A 20,691-nucleotide genomic window follows, 5' to 3' on the forward strand; every position below is an offset into this window, starting at 1 on the left:
AGCTGAAATAGCAGCTATAACTCTCTCCCTGGATAATTTCATAGTGTTGAAGTGAACTGCATTTATCTCTAGTCATTTTTTAGAAGGAGTTTTCTTTTGTACTGTTTAGGGAAGGACATTATCTGCCTCTATTAACCAGAAGATACAACAAATACAAATAAAAATTATACTTATTAAATGGATAATATGCAGCAAGAGATAGAGTAACTTTTTAGATAAACAGTGTAAATCAGCTAGAGTCTTTTTCTGACAGAGTTGAAAAGACCTATATTTGTCATCAGAAAATAATTTTTAACTGGTGTGTGTATGTGGTCAGTTGCTCAGTTGTGTCCAACACTTTGCGACCCCATGGACTGTAGTCCACCAGGCTCCTCTGTCCATGGGATTTCCCAGGCAAGAATACTGGAGTGGGCTGCCCTTTCCTTCTCTAGGGATCAAACCCATGTCTCTTGTAGCTCCTGATTGGCAGGCAGGTTCCTTACCACTGAGCCACCTGAGAAGCTCCTTTACTTGTCTATCAGAACATAACTACCCCCTATTTTACTAGGCTGCCCAGATGTGACCTAGGACTTATTTAACTCTAGCTTTTCTAAAAATGAGATTCAGGGTTTTTGTTCTCTAGACTCTACCATTTTACATTGACTTGTCTATTCTTTTCAAGAACATATATGTACTGCCATGGAAAAGAAATGGAAATCATATTAAAATCCAAATATAAAATTGCCTAGAGAGTAGAAATACCCATAAGTTCTGGCCAAAGGCATGAACCACCTCTAGTTGATACCCATTTATGCTGATATTTAAAGCAGAGAGAGTTACATAAGAAACCATGTTCTGATTGATTTGTATGTTGGTGCACACACAGGCATCAATACTTGGCTTCTTGTTCTCTTGATACAGCATTCTCGTACTGCAATAGCTGTGTCTCTTGCATGCTGCTGCTGCTGCTAAGTCGCTTCAGTTGTGTCCGACTCTGTGTGACCCCATAGACGGCAGCCCACCAGGCTTTCCCGTCCCTGGGATTCTCCAGGCAAGAACACTGGAGTGGGTTGCCATTTCCTTCTCCAATGCATGAAAGTGAAAAGTGAAAGTGAAGTTGCTCAGTTGTGTCCGACTCTAGCGACCCCATGGACTGGAGCCTACCAGGCTCCTCCGTCCATGGGATTTTCCAGGCAAGGGTACTGGAGTGGGGTGCCATTGCCTTCTCCAGTCTCTTGCATAGTTTTTCTTAATTCTTTACTGATCAATTTGTCCAGTAAATTTTGTTAGATACGTTCTTGCAAAGTACCATACCAAGTGCTTTGGGAGGTGGAGATGAAAATACTTGGGCTTCCCTGGTAGCTCCCACTGGTAAAGAATCTGCCTGCGATGCAGGAGACCCCAGTTTGGGTCCTAGGTTGGGAAGATCCCCTGGAGAAGGGATAGGCTACCCACTCCAGTGTTCTTGGGCTTCACTGGTGGCTCGGATGGTAAAGAATCCACTTGCAGTGTGGGAAACCTGTGTTCAATCCCTGGGTTGGGAAGATGCCCTGGAGGAGGGCATGGCAACCCACTCCAGTATTCTTGCCTGGAGAATCCCCATGGACAGAGGAGCCTGATGATCTACAGTCCATGGGGTTGCAAAGAGCTGGACATGACTGAGTGACTAAGCACAGCACAGCACAGAAAATACTTAGAGTTTCCATATTGTTGAAAAGCTTACAGCCTAGTTGAGAAGGCAAGACATACAATATGAAACATGTAATCCTATTCATTCACAGTCAGCTATCAAATGCTTACTATTAGTTGTCATTACTTGGAGAAGGAAATGACAACCCACTCCAGTGTTCTTGCCTGGAGAATCCCAGGGATGGGGGAGCCTTGTGGGCTGCCATCTATGGGGTCGCACAGAGTCAGACACGACTGAAGCGACTTAGCAGCAGCAGCAGCAGCAGCAGCAGCAGCAGTTGTCATTACTACGCTGGAAACTAGGAAGCAAGGATGATACAATTAGGATCTCTTTCCTGGAGACTCACAGTGAATACATATAATGAGGAGGAAGATTTCAGAATAGTTATGGATGTGATACTCTAGGAGTGTATGTTGATTCTATGGAGAAATTCAGTGGTTGCTACCTGAGAAGGGGCAATTTTCAGTAAGGATATTTTTGCTATTTGGCCAAGATAGGAAGCAGTGTGGACAAAAGCTCAGATGTGTGCTAGTCTGTTTGGGGAAGTGAGACACTTAAAATTAGCTCAGGGAGGAATAGGGAGACTGGACAAGTCAGAATGGCTGATGCTAAGGAACCTGCGTTTCTCCCATAGACCTGGGGTGGGCACTGTTAGTCTAAAGTCTTTTAAGACCGATCATGGACTTACTGGTGAGTCTATTGGTGGCTCAGATGGTAAAGAATCCCCATGCAATGCAGGAGACCTGGGTTCGATCCCTGGATCAGAAAGATTCTCATGGAGAAGGGAATGGCAACCCACTTCAGTACTCTTGCCTGGAGAATTCCATAGACAGAGGAGCCTGGCAGGCTTTAGTCCATGGGTGGCAAAGACAAGACTGAGCAAGTAACACTTCCATTTTTCATGGACTTCAGCATGCCCATGAACACCCCAAAGATTATAAGCAAAATCTGTGTTTCTGGAAATAAGGGTGTTTTCCTGGAGTCCAGCCAGAGGAAGAAGGTTAAGAAGCCTTATGATAGATGCTGAAGAGATGTGATGGATTTCAAATCGAGGTCCATTTTGCTCTTGCTAGGATATGGAGGACAGGGTTGTGTTGTGGGGGTTACAGGCAGCAAGTTGGGAAAACTTTCCAGAAAAGTCACCGTGTCTGCACCTTAACTCAGATGACAGATGTTTGTCAGTCACTTACCTGTGTGTCAGACTGTGCTGAACGTGAGCAGGGAGAAACCACACAGAGTGAGGTCACTGCAGTTCTGCCAAGGAAGACGTTACAGTGTATGGGGTAAGAAAGATAATTAAACAGAGCACAACAAAAGTGTTGGCCCGTTGCCTCAATGATTTATTTATGTACTTGTTCATTCAGCAATTCTTTCTTTGCCAGGCTGTCTTCAAGGCTTTGGGGAAAGGAAGCTCATGTTCAGGGAAGACACATATTATGTTAATGTTAGCATTCGGTTTGGTATTAGGTAGCTGTAAAGAAAAACCAAACCATCATTAGGGTGAGCAGTAATAGGAGGCTTATGTTAGATCAGGAGAGGCTTTCTGAGGTGAGAAACCCTGATGGAGAGAGGAAGTATGTCAGGAAAAGAGTGCTGAGACGTGTATGCGCTTGGTGTTTGTGGAGCAGCAGTGATTTCAGGACTTGGAACTTGGTGAGTGAGAAAAGGAGTGTGAGGAGTCAGTGAGAGTGCAGCTGGGGGACAGAAGGTGCTGGGCCTTTGAATTTTATTCTCGGTATGCTGGGAAGCCATGAGGGTTTTTAATCAGTTCAGTTCAGTTGCTCAGTCTTGTCCAACTCTTTGTGACCCTATGCACTGCAGCACACCAGGCCTCCCTGTCCATCACCAACTCCCGGAATTTACTCAAACTCATGTCCATAGAGTCGGTGATGGCATCCAACCATCTCATCCTCTGTCGTCCCCTTCTCCTCCCACCTTCGATCTTTCCCAGCATCAGGGTCTTTTCCAATGAGTCAGTTCTTCGCATCAGGTGGCTAAAGTATTGGACTTTCAGCTTCAGCATCAGTCCTTCCAATGAATATTCAGGACTGATTTCCTTTAGGATGGACTGGTTGGATCTCCTTGCAGTCCAAGGGACTCCCAACACCACAGTTCAAAAGTGTGATTCTGACTCCACTCTGGATGTGCACGTGTTTTAGCACACCACCGATGCCATGAACTCAGTTTTGACACTCGTTCCCTGGAGGTGACATCAGATCCCATAGGTTAAGGGCTCCGTCTCATGAGATCCCCTCACTTTAAAAGCCGGTCAGAAGCAAGCCCTGGTCATCACCTGTGTTTCTGACCAACTGGCTTTAAATCCTAGTTTCTGCGTGGGTTTGATTAATTTGCTAGAAAGGCTCAAGAACTGAGAGAAACCTTTTGCTTGCTGAATTACTGGTTTATTATAAACATTTGACTCACTAGCTCAATAGCTAGAAGGAAGCGATGCATAGGGCAAGACATGGGGAAGGGGCACAGAGCTCCCATGCCTCTCCAGCTGCCCCACTCTCCCCAAATCTCCATGTGTTCACTTACCCAGAAGCTCTGAACCCTGTTCTTTTGGGGTTTTATGGAGGCTCCATTACATAGACACAACTGATTAAATCATTGGCCACTGGTGATATATACAACCTCCAGACCTTCCCCTTCCCCCTGAATCAGGCGGGTAGAACTGAAAGTTCCACCCCTCTAGGCTTGGCTGGTTCCCCTGGCAAACAACCCCCCTCCTTAGGTGGGGTGCAAAAGTCACTTCACTAACATAACAAGAGACATCTTTGTTGCTTTCATCACTTGGGGTTTTAGGAGCCCGGTGGCCTTGCACAGACCAAATATATATTTCTTATTAAAAAATCACAATATCATAGGAAGTGAAGACCTCTACTATAATTGGGGGAGTTTGGGGTCCATCTAACCTAGCTCATGAGGGTCAGCAAAGCCCCAGGGAGGAAGTTAAGTTTAAACTTTGAACTGGAGGATGAATATGAGTTCTTCAGCAGGTGAGGAAGAGACTGTTCTAGGCAGAGGGAACAGTATGCTTGAATGCCTCAGGTGGATTACTAGCCCAGGGGCCAAGACTGGGAATGCAAGGGTAAGAGCAACCTTTGGGGGAAAGATCCTGACTTCAGTTTTGTACACATTAAGGTTAAGGTTTCTTTGGGTAGATCAGTAGGAGCTGCAGAGTGGGTCGTTAGCATCTAGGTCTGCTGTCCAGGAGAAGAGTATGAGAAGGCAGTTTCGTGTGGCCACACACAGGGCTGAGATACCTACAAAGAGCTGTCAGCTGAGAAGGTGAGGGCTGGAGGCAGAGCTTCAAGGAATATTGACGTTTAGGAGCCTGGTGAGGGAAGGAAATGCATAGTAAATATCAATAGTGGTGGAGTAGTCGCCAGTGAGATCTAAGTTGGTGTCCAGAGAAGTGGTGAAGACTTTACCTGCTGTAAGAATTTAAAGCTAAGCCAATATGAGTTGGGATACATAAAATAAACCTTACGGAATGTGGGGAAGGAAGCTTGGTTTTATCTGATAGCTGAGATGTCTATATGATAGGCAGTGATTATGTGGGGAGCATAGTGTGAGCAGTCTCTCAGAGGTGGGTTTGATAAAATTTTGCTCAGGAAGCTACAAAGAGATCAGTACTGACTGGAGCAGGGAATTCAAGCATTTGGGCTTAATTTTATTTGCTGATGATTTTTTAACTAGAATTTCGCTGGTTTATGACTCCCCTAAAATTATATGTAGAAGTTTGAGAATTTGTTTGTGTGTGTTTTCTAGATAGTTTCAGAATTTTCATTAGATGATCAAACAGGTCCACGAGCCCCCAGAAGGTAATTATTTCTGGGTGTAGGCAATGAGAAGTCATTGAGAGATGAATGTTTTCTTTTATGACAGTTCTTTGGACATTGGTTGGCAGGGTGAGTTTGAGGAATGATGGGAAACTGAAACTGAGACTGTTAGTTGCCCAGGCATGTCTGACTCTTCGCGACCCCATGAACTGTAGCCTGCCAGGATCCTCTACCCATGGGATTTCCCAGGCAAGAATATTGGAGTGAGTTGCCATTTCCCTCTCCAGGGAATCTTCCCGACCCAGGGATGGAGCTCCAGTCTCCTTCATTGCAGGCAATTTTTTTATCTTCTGAGCCGCTAGCGGGAGACAGACATAAATTCTAGTAACCGAGACATGGAGTATTGTTTTCTCAGGCAAGAATGATGAAAACCAGAATGCAAAGAGGCATAGGCCTTGTGTTTTGCAGAAACGATGGACTAAATTTGATTATGGATTAGATGCAGGAGGTACATTTAGCAAATGTTTATTAAGGACCTACTGTGTGTCAGTTAAAATTGGGAGCAAGTGAGACATGGTCCCCACCTTCATGGACCTTCATGGCCTTCACAGGGAGCATATATTTGTCAATAATCACTCAAACATAGGGCTGGAAATTGTGGTAAATGCCATGAAAAGAAAGTTCAGGGAACTTGGCTCACAACAGTGGGAACTTGGTGAGGGAAGCTCACGAAGTTATTCCACTAGCACTCAATTACTCCCACATTTCTAGAGAGTGGGTATTTGTTGGTTCCTTTAATTTAACTTTGCAAAAATATTTCCTTTAGAAACCAAGGCTTTAAATTTTTTTCTTTCAGTGCTTGGCTAATCAGGGGAATAGAGCTTTTGGATGGCTGGTACCATGATTTATGGTTGGAAAATCAACGGTATTTGATTACATTGAGCTTCAAACTTTTCCTTTGATTAATGAAAATCTTCCCGGCAAATTCTTTTTATTAGGCTCTGTTTTTCACTTGGTCCAAGAAAGTGCACTCTCTGACCCCAATATGAATGCCTTCCAACATCTCTCTTAAATCATATCAAATATGTAATATCAGTGGGGCATCCATTTGGAAATATCAGGTTGGCCAAAACGTTTCTTTCCTTTGGTTTTTTAAGTAAAAACAAAAGACACGTATGCCGAATATGTTGCTTTTTTTTCTTTCATCTAAAATGGCTGCCCCCAAATTCATCAGTTCTAATAAAATTTTTTAAAAATGCTCACTGATATGACAGCTGTTGCATTACTGTCTAACAAAATTGTTTCAAATGATATTAAAGAAAACATCTAGAGCTGGCTAAAGGAAAAAAAATTGAACTTTTTAGCCAACCCAACATGTGGTTGTCAAACTGATGTAATAAAAATGGAACTAAATCTAAATCAGTTGGGTTCCCAGTTTCCATAGTTGCAGTGGTGGTGTCTTTTGTTATCTGATGCTCTCCAGCTTCTGCTTTTCCCCTGCCATTACTTTATTCCACTCCTTAGTCATTTATGTGCATCAGAGTTGCAACTTGTTAAGTCACTGATGCGAAACATCCCTCCATGTCTCACTCAAGCATCTACCCTACTTCTTTTCAGAGAATCCTTAAAGGTATTCTGTAGAGCTAAAGAACAGCCACAAGACTGGAAAAAGTCAGTTTTCTTTTCAATCCCAAAGAAAGGCAATGCCAAAGAATGCTCAAACTACTGCACAATTGCACTCATCTAACACACTAGCAAAGTAATGCTCAAACTTCTCCAAGCCAGACTTCAACAGTATGTGAACTGTGAACGTCCAGATGTTTAAGCTGGATTTAGGAAAGGCAGAGGAACCAAAGATCATATTGCCAACATCCGTTGGATCATTGAAAAAGCTAGAGAGTTCCAGAAAAACATCTATTTCTGCTTTATTGACTATGCCAAAGCCTTTGACTGTGTGGATCACCACAAACTCGAAAATTCTGAAAGAGATGGGAATACCAGACCCCCTGACCTGCCTCTTGAGAAATCTGTATGTAGGTCAGGAAGCAATAGTTAGAACTGGACATGGAACAACAGACTGGTTCAAAATAGGAAAAGGAGTACATCAAGGCTGTATGTTGTCATCCTACTTATTTAACTTATATGCAGAGTACTTCATGAGAAACGCTGGGCTGGAAGAAGCACAAGCTGGAATCAAGATTACCGGGAGAAATATCAATCACCTCAGATATGCAGATGACACCACCCTTATGGCAGAAAGTGAAGAGGAACTAAAAAAAGCCTCTTGATGAAAGTGAAAGAGGAGAGTGAAAAAGTTGGCTTAAAGCTCAACATTCAGAAAACGAAGATCATGGCATCTGGTCCCATCACTTCATGGCAAATAGATGGGGAAACAGTGGAAACAGTGTCAGACTTTATTTTTCGGGGCTCCAAAATCACTGCAGATGGTGACTGCAGCCATGAAATAAAAAGACGCTTACTCCTTAGAAGAAAAGTTATGACCAACCTGGATAGCATATTGAAAAGCAGAGGCATTACTTTGCCAACAAAGGTCCGTCTAGTCAAGGCTATGGTTTTTCCAGTGGTCATGTATGGATGTGAGAGTTGGACTGTGAAGAAAGCTGAGCACTGAAGAATTGATGCCTTTGAACTATGGTGTTGGAGAAGACTCTTGAGAGTCCCTTGGACTGCAAGGAGATCAAACCAGTCCATTCTGAAGGAGATCAGCCCTGGGATTTCTTTGGAAGGAATGATGCTAAAGTTGAAACTCCAGTACTTTGGCCACCTCATGCAAAGAGTTGACTCATTGGAAAAGACTCTGATGCTGGGTGGGGGGGGGGGCAGGGGTTGGGGGTAGGAGGAGAAGGGGACGACAGAGGATGAGATGGCTGGATGACATCACTGACTCGATGCACGTTGAGTCTGAGTGAACTCCGGGAGTTGGTGATGGCATGCTGCAATTCATGGGGTCACAAAGAGTTGGACATGACTGAGCGACTGATCTGAACTGAAATGAAAGAGAGTAGTTGATATTGGTCCTATGGAAATAAAAAAGCCCAAGGCAGATAGAGGAAGAAGAAGAAAGATTGCCCTAAGTGTAATAGAAGCACTTGCTACCGGTGAGGTGTGAGGTTAAGAGTTCTGGGTCTGTGATAGCTGCAGTCGGGCAAGACCAGGCAGAGGACAGCCGGAAGAGATGAGTCCAGGATCCGTAAGTAAGCTCATCCCTGGGGACTGTTCTCACCTTGGGTTGGTGCCTGGCCCACTCTTGTGTCTTGGTCTGAGTCCAGACCGGAGACCTCCCACTCTGTGTCTTTCCACTGCAGTTTACCTGGCCAAGTTCATCTGCATTCTGAGGACACAGATCTCTATCTGGATGCAGTTGGGCCAGATGAGCTTGGTTTAACTCAACAGCCTTGACTGTTGCATTTTAAGGTGTGACAGGGCTTCACAGCCTGTGAGAGGACCTCACTTGCCCTTTTACTTGATCTGGATTATATTATTATTATTTTTTTTCATGAAACCCTGGCTTGGGAGTCTTTGTAGAGCAGGGCTGAGCTCAAATGATGACTGACAGTGTTATTCACATGAGTTTCCCAATTGGATAAAAATGTTGCTTAATGGAGAGGAGATGTGGCCAATGTAATATCCCCCTCATCTTCTCCGAAGCCTTCTGATCTCACACCCTATGTCTACAGTGAATTTTCAGTACTCCAGGGCTATCTGAAAGATAAAGTGTAGATGAAAGGCACTTTGCTGACAGCACACCACTGTGCTGGGTCTGGGAAAAATGGGCTTTTGCTCTTACATCTTTTACCAATATTCTTAAAAACAGTATATGCATAGCCTATTATATTGTTTTGAAAATTGTTATATTATCAACTCAGCCATTGATTAATTCATTTGCTATCAATATTTATTGAGTTCCTATTCTGGAAGAGGCTTTGTGCTATGAACACTCAGAGTTCCAACGATGAATAAGACACAGGGAACCTAGTGGACAGCAATGAAGACGAGAATGTACAATTGAAGGAGTGATAATGTTGTAAGTAGCAGAAGAGAAATGAAGGCCGGCTATTGAATTCAAAACAAGGATATATTACCTCCAGTGTATGGGGATTAGGGGTAGCTGATAAGAGAGGAATTCATGCATAGATGATGCTAAGTGAAATAAGCCAGTCACAAAAAGACAAATACTGTGTGATTCTGCTTATGTGAAATATGTAGAGTATCCAATGTATAGAGACAGAATGTAGAATGGTGATTGCCAGGGGCTGGAGAAGAAGAAATGAGTTGTTGTTTAATGGGTAAAGAGTTTCAGTTTTGTGAGATGGAAAATTTCTGGAGATTGGTTGTACACCAATGTGAATATACTTATTGCTGAATAGCACATTTAAAAATGGTTAAGATGATCGATTTTATGTTATGTGTATCTTACCGCTATTTAAAAAAAAAATACAGTGTCTTATTATGCAGGGATGGGTGGAGGATACTTAATACCTTGGAACTTCTGTCCATGCACATACTATTCATTCATTCATTCATCAAATGTGTATTGAATGCTTCCTATGTGTTAGGTGCTAAGCTAGTTATTAATATAGGGCTTAATACTTAAAGCACTTCCCTCATAGCTCAGATGGTAAAGAATCTGCCCGCAATGCGGGAGATCCCGGTTTGATTCCTGGGTTGGGAAGATCTGCTGGAGAAGGGATAGGCTACCAATTCCAGTATTGTTGGGCTTCCTTTGTGGCTCAGCTGGTAAAAATCTGCCTGCAGTGCAGGAGATCTGGATTCAATCCTTGGGCTGAGAAGATCCCCTGGAGAAGGGAAAGGCTACCCACTCCAGTATTCTGGCCTGGAGAATTCCATGGACAGTATAGTCCATGGGGTAGCAAAGAGTTGGACACGACTGAGCGACTTTCACTTTCAGTACTTAAAAAGCTGTATAAGACACCAAGTTTGTGAATGTCACACTTGCTAACCACCCCTTCCCTCTCTAGATGCTAAGCTTCTATAGTGAAATATTCACAACTGCTATCTGCTGACTTGACTTGTGCATGAGATGTGAGTAAATAAACAGTAAAAAGATTTGAGGTTATGTAGGGGGGTGTGGATGGCATGGTGATGAAATGGAAAGAGATGGGTAAGAAATGAACTACAGGCAGTGCTTTCTGAGGATATTAAAAAACAAAGAACTCCTATTTGTGGCTGCCAACCCAAGAGCTAAGTCATTTAGAATGGAAAAAAATTGACTCAACCCAAGGAGCTAGTTGTCTTGTGAATATGGCAAATGTAGTTTGAGGACCACTGCCACAAGATTGTGGACAGTATTAATAAGTGACGAGAGCAGGGAAGGACTGCAAAATTTGAACTAAAAGGAAAGATATGCGTGCTAAGTTTAGTTGTGCCTGACTCTTTGAGACCCCAAGAACAGTAGCCTTCCAGGCTCCTCTGCCCATGGGATTTTCCAGGCAAGAGTACTGGAGTGGGTTGCCATTCCCTTCTCCAGGGGATCTTCCCAACCTGTGATTTGAACCCGGGTCTTCCACATTGCGGCCAGATTCTTTACCATCTGAGTCACCAGGGAAGCCCTAAAAGGAAGGTCAAGGCTTGTGAAAGGAAGGAATGGTGATGGGCAGGGTGGTCTGGTTATTTGGGCAGTCAGTGGAAAGCAGGAAGTGTGAGTTTCCTTAACCAAGAGACCCTGGAAGTTCTATCTTCAGTTCACTTTATCTCATCTTATTTTCTTTTTAAATGTCATAGGCTTCATTCCATTTCTCCTTCAAATAGTTTTCTACTTCTTTTTTTCCCCTATATACCCTGGACAACTGTTCATTCATTTCAAGATAGTATAGAGTGCCAGCCACATACCAGGCACTGTGCTGGGCTCCGGCCACACGCTCCCCAGCCTTCTACCTTTATTCTGTTGTGCATGCCCAGCAAATCCTGGGGTCAGGGTAATTTCTGCTCCTATACTTGGCTCCATGAGCGATACAAACCTAGTCTCATCTACTCCTTTCCTGATCTCGTTTCTCCCTGTCTTCTTCAAGGTATCTTCAGTGAGGCTGTTCCTTCTACCTGTGTCTTTAATCCCGACTGCTTTACTTTTCTTCCTGACTTTATTCTCTTTTCCCTTCCTTGTACCTTCCACCATTCCCTGCCTGCTGGCCCATTCAATCTGCGTGACTTCTCAAGTTCCCTCCAGGGAGAAAATCCTTTCTCATCTTTATATTCTTCAGTGACAACCCTATCTCTTTCTCTTCGCATTTGCATCAAGTTCTCAAAGAAATGGCCCTCATTTATTTTTATTTCCTTACATTCCATCCACTCTCCAGCCACTGGGTTGGCTTGTACTGTCTACTGAGACTCCTTGCCAAGTGTTCTTCATGTCAAATCCAACTTCACTTTATCAGTCTCTCCTTCTTAAAGCTTTCTACTTCTTTAAACTCTTTGCTTCCCCATTTCCTTGGATCTCCCAGAACTTTTGTTTGTACTTTCTCAGTTTCTTTTCTGAGATGTGCTTCCTCCCTAAAAATTTTCAAGGCTGGTGTAATGACTTGTGTTCTTCTGTTCTTCTCATTCTGCATGTTCTTGAAGAGGAATATTGAACATTGACTAGTATGCTCAAGTTATAGCCAAGTCTAAACAACTGATACCTAGGGTTATCTGATAACAGTGACATAAAAATTTGAATTATCTTTCTGCACTTGTTCTTCATGGCTCATTGGTTCATCTGAGTTTCAAATGTTCCTCTTTTTTATGCTTTGTCTCCACTTTCTAAAGACCCTTAGCATGGTCTAGAATTGGAATGAGCATTGGTCTCTAATGGTTCTGAGTTCATTGTGAACCCTTAAAAAGATGAATAAATCTAATAGAAACCAGCTAATTTCATTTTGTCATTTTCTGAATAATATATTCCGGTGTAGGCAGTCCATTTTTTAAGCAGATTTGCAATAAACAATTTCCCCTCAAGGTTAATATAATAGGCAAACACCTTTTGCTGCAACAGACAGTTGCAGAGGTAATGAAAGATTAGCTTACATTATGATTCATTATTTCAAAATGTCAGAATAAAGTGGATCTGCTACATCTTCCAAGCCTCTTATTCTTTAGAGGATAGTGCATGTTTTACTTTTCTAATGTTAATGGATTCACTGGTTTTTTTGTTTTGTTTTGTTTTGTTTTTTCTCCTATTTTTTTCCCCAGGCCAAATTCAGATAATCGACGCCAGGGTGGCAGAGAGAGATTGGCCAGTACCAGTGACAAGGGAAGCATGGCCATGGAATCTGCCAAGGAGACTCGCTACTGTGCAGTGTGCAATGACTATGCCTCAGGCTACCATTACGGAGTTTGGTCTTGCGAGGGCTGTAAGGCCTTCTTCAAGAGAAGTATTCAAGGTAATAGTGTGTTGCAAACAACTCATCCCATTTTTTAATCCTAAGAGGGGAAGCAACAGAGGAAGACATATGATCAGGAAACGCTAATACCTAGTGAGTGCACTAGCATCTATGATAGAAACATGGAGAAGAGATAAGGTCCCAGGAGAAGGAGTTGGCAAATGTCAGGGTAGTTGTGGCTGAGTAATTATGCTTCCTCCATCTGGCAAGATCCCAAGAGTCTTGAGCAACTCTACAGGAAGAGGATTTCAATAGCTGGTTCTCTGAGCCGTTGTCTGTGCCATGATTGGGGGATGGCAAGTGGATCTTTGTGTGTTGTAGGCAGCTAGACTTATGTGATGTTGTGTGATATTAATTATCCATACATAGTTATTTCTCCAACTTGGCTTTGTCTAGATAAGCATTGTGTTCTGATCTCTGCTCCAGACCAATTCTAATTTAACGCATTCTTCTCTTGTTCTTCTTCCACTTCTTTGTTGTCTCAATGGAGAACATGACCTTTTGCTAAAATGAGAAGACTCAGTAATAAGGGATGTATTATTTGTACCAAACAGTTATTAAGTATGCACCCGTAACATTTCATTCATTTCATTCGCAGTGTCTGCTTTGACCCTTTTCTTGTATATCGTTTTCCAAGTGCAGTTTCTCTGATAGACTGCCGGCTACATTTCATTTCTACTCCAGGAGTGTCTATACTTTTGCTATATTGTCTATAGGGGATGCCCTGGGGGTGGGCCACCAATCATTTTTACTACCTAAAATATCTATACGAAAGATCCTTTGAGAAGAACAGAGGTCTGACAGCAGTCTAGCTGGATTAATCTTTTGTCTTAATACTGGACCATTTTTCTCTGTTCTTATTCCTTTACCTTTTCAGCTTAAGCAAAGTTTAGTATATAAGCACTAAGAATATTTCCGATGGAGTTTTTATGTGATTCCCTGTATAGAAACTGAGACTGAAGTAACTTGTTAAAAACCGGACTCTACTAAATTAAGAGGTACTGATTGCAGACACTTTTGAATAGAGAATGAATCACTATTCTCACAGACTTTTTGCAGTAGCTCTTCACTGCCCTAATGTGGGGTGAAAGCTGGGGAATGATACACACTATTTATTTTTCCTTCCATTGCCAGTGGATGGATTTTTTAAAAGGCTATTCATATCTTAATAGAGCAGTGTGTGAGGTCAACTTGGTCCATTTACAAAGCACTTTTTTTGGACAGCTATTACTTTCTACATCTTTTAGAAATCTACTGTAAGGCTTGGACCTTTTTTTGTCAGCATTTTACTAAAATTTATAATATATGCAAGTAAATTTTTATATGAATATACGTATCAACATAGACTATTTAATTTTTACTAGCAGACACTATTTCATTTAGGAAAATTATATCTGTATTTTGGTTTAAGTTAGTATAAATCCTTAAAGGTCTTTTGACAGCCATCTTCATTTGTGGTCCTCCTTTTTATTTACTTTTATATAATCTAAGATATCATATTTTTTATCAGGCATTTAATCTGACATGGAGAAATCATCTGACAGAGGCAGATTTAGTGGATAGGTTCAACTGCAAACTTGGGCAAGTCATTTATCTGAGACTGAGTTCTCTTATCTATAAAAATGATTTAGAAGAGTGGTCAGCAAAGGTTTTCTGCAAAGAACCAGAGAGGAACTATTTCGGCTTTGCAGGTCATGCAGTCTGTAGCAGCTGTGCACCTTTGGCATTGCGGCAAGAAGTCACAGGCGCTATATAAATAAATGGATGTGTGCCAACAAAACTTTATATACACAAACAGGTAACTAAGTACAACTGGCCTGTGGGCCGTAATTCACTGACTCCTGATTTAATGTATGAAAAGAGAAATTGATGATTTCCAAATCTAATGTTTTATCTGTTCATGTTTATTGAGAACTTACTCTGTACCTGTGCTAGATGTTCTGAGAGAAATAAAAATATGTGTAAGACATAATCCATAATCCCACAAAATTTAGAATTTGTTTGGGGAGGAGGCAAAGGTATTTGTTCTCATGAGAGAATTAGAAAGTCGGTATAAAGAGCTATGCTATGATACAGATAGGGAAAACAATACATGAATATAGGGAAAATATTGGCAGTTATAGATGTAAAAAGACTGAGATTGAGGGTAGAAATGACCTTCCTCCAAGGAACAGTGACAGCATTTTCACATAGTTCTTTTTATCACAGAGGTTCAGCATTTAGGATTGTGCCGTGTAACGCCATGTTGCACTTAGTATTGTCTGTAGACATCAAGGCATCAGGACAGAAAACAGAAAAAAGACTGTTAAAGATGGGGGAACCTTATAAGTCATGAAGTCCCCTAATGGATTAGTTTGTTTATCGAATGCCCCTACTAGGCAAAGCACTATGTGAGGTCCTGGAGATATAGTTATAAGCAAGACATAGTCTTTATCCATATAGAGCTTAAAGGTAGTAGAAGAGATGAACAAATAAATCAGCAATTAAATTACAGTATAATAAGTACCAAGACAGGTTGAAATCAGGTCTTATAGGGTCCAAGCTTCACTCATTCCTGGTGGGGGTTTAGTCAGGCTCTCAAAGAATGTTTCCTGTTTTAAAATTGTCTGGAGGATTTTGCAAGTAAGCAAAAAGAAGGGCAGGATGAGTATATGAAAATAGAACTGAGTATGTGAGCAAAGACTAGGAGATAAGATAGAGTTTGGGGAGTTCTGTGAATAAAAATTAACAAAATTAATATACAATTTGATTAAACAAAGGCATTCCTGGGCCATGTATTTATTCTTAGGCTGTGTAAAAACAAAGTAATTTACTTCCTTTTTACTTTTGTGGCATTTCCATCTATTTGATTTGTTTGTGCACATAAAAGGAAAACACCAGAGCAATAGAGTCTTTCTCATCATAGTCTTATTAACTTGGAGCTAAAGAGTTTTGCTGAACTTCTATGACTCTTTATAAATCACACTGGCCCTCAAGCCTATTTAAGGACAGTGAAGGGTCTGACATGATGCAGGTAGAAAGTTCTGAAGATGCTGTAGCTCTCCCTGCTTTTCTTCTTACTTAAGAAAAGAGCTAGAAATGAGTATCCATCAGATTGCTCTAGTGTTCTAAGTGTTTAGTTGAAGAGGTAAAGTGTTTGACTTGAAAACATACAGAGTTTCATCCCCTACTTAGTGTGTGAGCTTGATCACTCAAGACATTTAGTAATGGCTTCCAGTCAAACGTACTTTTTTTTTTAAAGCAAAGTCAAGGACATGACTTAAGGGAGATGGGTGAAATTGGATATTCTGTGAATTTATTAATCATTGCAGGTAGAGAGGCAGTGTTCCTTAAGATGTGTTGTAGGCAGAGACCCTTGGATGAGTTGTATAAACTCATATGTATATATAGATATATATACTAAATAATAAATAAAATAAACTAAATACATATAAATAAATATGAATAACTATTATTATATATAAATATATGAATAACAAACATTATTTATATATAAATAATAAATATATTATATATATAAATAGGTTCAGCAGGCAGGTACTAGGGCTTCCCTGGTGGCTGCAGTGTGGAAGACCCAGGTTCTATCCCTAAGTCAGGAAGATCCCCTGGAGAAGGGCATGGCAACCCACTCCAGTATTCTTGCCTGGAGAATCTATGTGCAGAGGAGCCTGGTGGGCTGCAGTCCATGGGGTCGCAAAGAGTTGGACATGACTGAGCGACTAACACTTTCACTGTCACTTTCAGCAACCAGGTACTTCATCTGAATATTATTTGGAGGAAAAAGGACTCCACAGAACTTGCTGCTTGGTCATAGTATTACAAATAAATGTTATAAAGGCCCATATTATAAATGGTCATGAGGCACAGTGGAGGCTGAAACCTATTATACACCCCTAGCTATGCTGCCACTTTTTCTTTTCTTTCTAAGGGATCTATGGAAGATGCTTAACATGACACCAAATGGACATGGCCCAGGCACACATTGGGGCTTAAAGGTTAGCTAAGGCCAGAAGGACATGGTACCAATTTGCAACACAGCGGGGGTCCCACAAGGACAACAGATATTCTGACCCATCAGGCCTTAGAAAGCTTCAGGGTGAGAGTCCAGCACCCTGGATAGCTCCCTCAGCAGCAGGGGTGAGCAGAGACTGACTTTCCATGGAACCTCAGGCTTGTTCAGCTAGTCTGTGAAAAGATAACTTAGTTCCTTTGTCCTTAGGAACTCACTGTTGTTTGCCCAAGATGGTTTAGTTTTTATGTTTAGTTTCCCATTTCCAGTTGCCTTCTGTCTTGACATGTGCACTCCTGTCTAGAAAAGGCCAGAGGATGGGGTAGAAGTGGAGGCTGCTCTCTTGTTACAGAGCTGTCTTATCTCTGGAGTCCTTTCAGGGATATGGCTCAGAGTTGGTTCTGGCAGTACATTCACACAAAATTCCTGCATTTTTGGTCTCCATATTTCTCCACTTGCCCCTCCACAGTCTAGTCTCCACACTATAGCAGCAGAGGTATTTCAGATGCATTAATCAGGTCACATGCTCTTGTACTTCAAACGCTCACTGCTGTTAAAGTCCAGATCCCTTTCCATGACTTAAAGTACTCTGCATGGTTGTATCCCTGCTCACTTCTCTCCCTATCACTGTAATCCAACCAGGTTGGCCATACTTCTCTTCCCCCAACACACTGCATGCGTTCCTTCTTCAGCACATGTGGTTCCCTTTTATTTTTTTCTTCACTTTCAGCTCTCTACTTGGTTGGCTTCTTATCATTCAATTCCTGTTCAAGATCGTATTCTCAGAGAAGTGTCCCTTGATTATGTCACCAAAAATAACCCTACAAATCTTTGCCTTCAGTGTTTTTTTTGTTTGTTTTTAAAGTACTTTTTCTTTAAGGCCCTTAAACCCTTAATGAACTTTATTTATTTATTTTTCTTAATGAACTTTAAAATTTATTCACTTGATTGATGATTATCTGTCTGCAACAAGTGCCAGGCTTCCCTGATGGCTCAGTGGTAAAGAACCAACCTGCCAATGGAGATGATAAGGGTTCGATCCTAAATCAAGAAGATCCCCTGGAGAAGGGAATGGCTGCCCACTCCAGTATTCTTTCGTGGGAAACCCCATGTTCAGAGGAGCCTGGCGGGCTGCAGTACATGGGGTCACAGAAGAGTCGGACACGACTTAGCAACTGAGCACGCATGCGTGCAGCAGGTGCCATGGTCAAATACTCCTGCCCACACTTGGATGGAAGCTCAGTGAGAGCTGATTTCTGGCCTTGTTTGTTGCAATATCTCCCATGACTATAGTCATGTTGAGCACACATCTGTTAAATAAGAGAATATGGCAAGAAGTCAAAAGAATGACAGATAAAACCTATAGGAAGACCTCAGAAAAGGGAGTTATTTGATTAAGAGAAGTTAGCAAGAGAAGTGTTAATGCAAGTGGTATGTTTGATATAGGCCTGAAAAGAATGGAAGGATTTTCATAGGCATTAAGAAGTTTGGAGAAGAATTCCAGAAATGTGAAATAGCATAAACCAAGAAATGCACAGTGGAAATTGAGTAAATCGACTGTGAAAGAACCAAGGGCTTCTTGTCTTCTCCCTGACTCTTTGCTTTTCCTCTTCATCTCTCTACATGCAGGCATTCCCCAGAGTTTGCAGCCTCTGTTCCTTTCTCCTTCTCATCCGTGTATCTGCCCAGCTTCCTAAGCACTGTCATATATATCTGTTATGGTAGGGGTCTGCAACCCCTGGGCTATGGACCAGTACTACTCCACTCTGCAGGAGGTGAGTGGCGGGTGAGCGGCCAAGCTTCATCTGTATTAACAGTCGCTTCCCATCACTGACATTACCATCTGAGCTCAGGAAAAAAGTTCAGGGAGCCCACTGATTTTGCATTATGGTGAGCTGTATAATTATTTCATTATACATCCCAATGTAATAATAATAGAAATAAAATGCCCAATAAATGTAATGGGTTTGAATCATCCTGAAAATATCCCCCTCCCCTGGTCCATGGTAAAACTGTCTTTCACCAAAATGGTCCTGATGTCAGAAGGTTGAGGGCTGCTGTGTTATGGGTTGTATTGTGTCCCCCCAAAAGATATATTGAAGTTCTAAGCCCCCAGTACCTCAGCATGTCACCTTATTTGGAAATAGGGTCATTGCAGGTACAATTAGTTAAGGTGAGGCTCCACCATACTAGAGTGGGGTGGAGCTGTAATTCAAGAGGACTAGTGTTCTTATTGGAAGAGGAAACTTGGACAGAGATGATGGAGAGAGATATTGAAGTGATGCATCTACAAGCCATGGGATCATCAAGGATTGCTGGCAAATACCAGAAGGCAAGTAATTCTTGCAGGTTTCAGTAGGAGCATGGCTCTGCTGACACCTTGATTTCAGACTGTTAGCCTCCAGAAGTGTGAGGTAACACTTAATGCTGTTTTAACAATTTTGTGTTAGCAACCTTGCTACTTCGTGACTCCTGTGCGTCCCCAACACTAGCTCCTGCTGACCGCCTTTATATCAGTTCCCTCAACAGTCCCCTACGTGTCCAGACTTGGAAGCATGGAGCTTGTTATCCTCATCTTTTCAGTTTGCACTCCTTCCCTGATGGTTCCCATCAGAGGCGTTGTGTAATCCTGTTGAGTCTATCTCTTTAATGTCTATCCATTCAGCTCCCACTACCCAGAGTTTGCCCCATTAACTTTCATCATGATCATTGCAGTAATTTAATTTTTTTCTTCTGCCTTCTCCATTTAACTCATTTACTTCATTTGGTTTCCTCCTTCTAAACCTGTCTGCACACTCACAGTCTATTAACATTAGCAAATCACTAATCATATCAACACTTTGCACAGAATTCTCTAATGACTTTCAGGGCCCACAGAATAATCCTTTGACAACCAAGCATTCAAGGATTTCCACAGTCTTGCCCTAGCCTGTATTTTTAGTTGTTTTAAAGTCACCATTTCTACTTCTGAAATAGACTGTCTAGATTGGGCTACTTGCTGTTACTCAAACATAATCATCCCATTTCTTTGCTGGGACTTTCTTTCCAGATCTACCTGTACAATTTCTTTTTGTCAAAAGTGTTTGTATCAAACCCCTGATGTTAATGCAGAAGTTCTGTCTCTCCTATGACCCTCCATATTATAGTCAACACTTTGTATCTGTGGATTCAACTAACTCCAGATTGAAAATAGTAAAGAAAATTTCCAGAAAGTTCCAAAAAGCAAAACTTGAATTTTTCTTGTGCCAGCTAACTATTTACCTAGTATTGACATTGCATTTACAACTATTTGCATTTACATTATATTGGGTATGATAAGTAATCTGGAGATGATTCAAAAAATACTGGAGGATTTGTGTGGCATATATGCAAATGCTATGGCTATTTTATATAAGGCACTTGAACAGATTTTGGTATCCGAAGGGGTCCTGTAACCAATTTCCCAAGGATACTCTGGGATGACTGTATTTTGTTCCCATTGCCTGGGATGGCAGGTACAGACATATCAGGTTTTATTGCACTTTGATTTAGTGCTCTTTGCAAATACTGTGTTTTTACAAATTGAAGGTTTGTGGCAACCCTACATCAAGTGTCTTATCTGTGCCATTTTTTGAACAGCATTTGCTCACTTTATCTCGCTTTATTACATTTTGGCAATTCTCACAATATTTCAAACTTTTAAATTCTTATTATGTTTGTACAGTGATCTGTGATCAGTGGCCTTAGATGTTACTATTGTAATTTTGGGGGCATCATCAATTGAATCCATATATGATAACTGACTTAATTGATTAATGTCGTGTGTTCTGACTGCTCCAGTGATGACCTGTT

At 41.6% G+C, this 20,691-nt stretch overlaps 1 protein-coding gene across 4 annotated transcripts in view; it reads left to right on the forward strand.

The window, feature by feature from the left end:
- The window catches only part of ESR1 (estrogen receptor 1), a 407,047-nt gene that overhangs the window by 148,896 nt on the left and 237,460 nt on the right, over positions 1-20,691 (forward strand). For all 4 annotated transcript variants that reach the window (XM_061428337.1, XM_061428335.1, XM_061428336.1 and 1 more), the window contains one exon: positions 12,661-12,851. In XM_061428337.1, coding sequence (XP_061284321.1) covers positions 12,661-12,851 — 191 coding nt within the window. The remainder of the gene's footprint in view (positions 1-12,660; positions 12,852-20,691) is intronic.

The sequence above is a fragment of the Bos javanicus genome, chromosome 9 (genome assembly GCF_032452875.1).
Source record: "Bos javanicus breed banteng chromosome 9, ARS-OSU_banteng_1.0, whole genome shotgun sequence".
Lineage (NCBI taxonomy): Eukaryota > Metazoa > Chordata > Mammalia > Artiodactyla > Bovidae > Bos > Bos javanicus.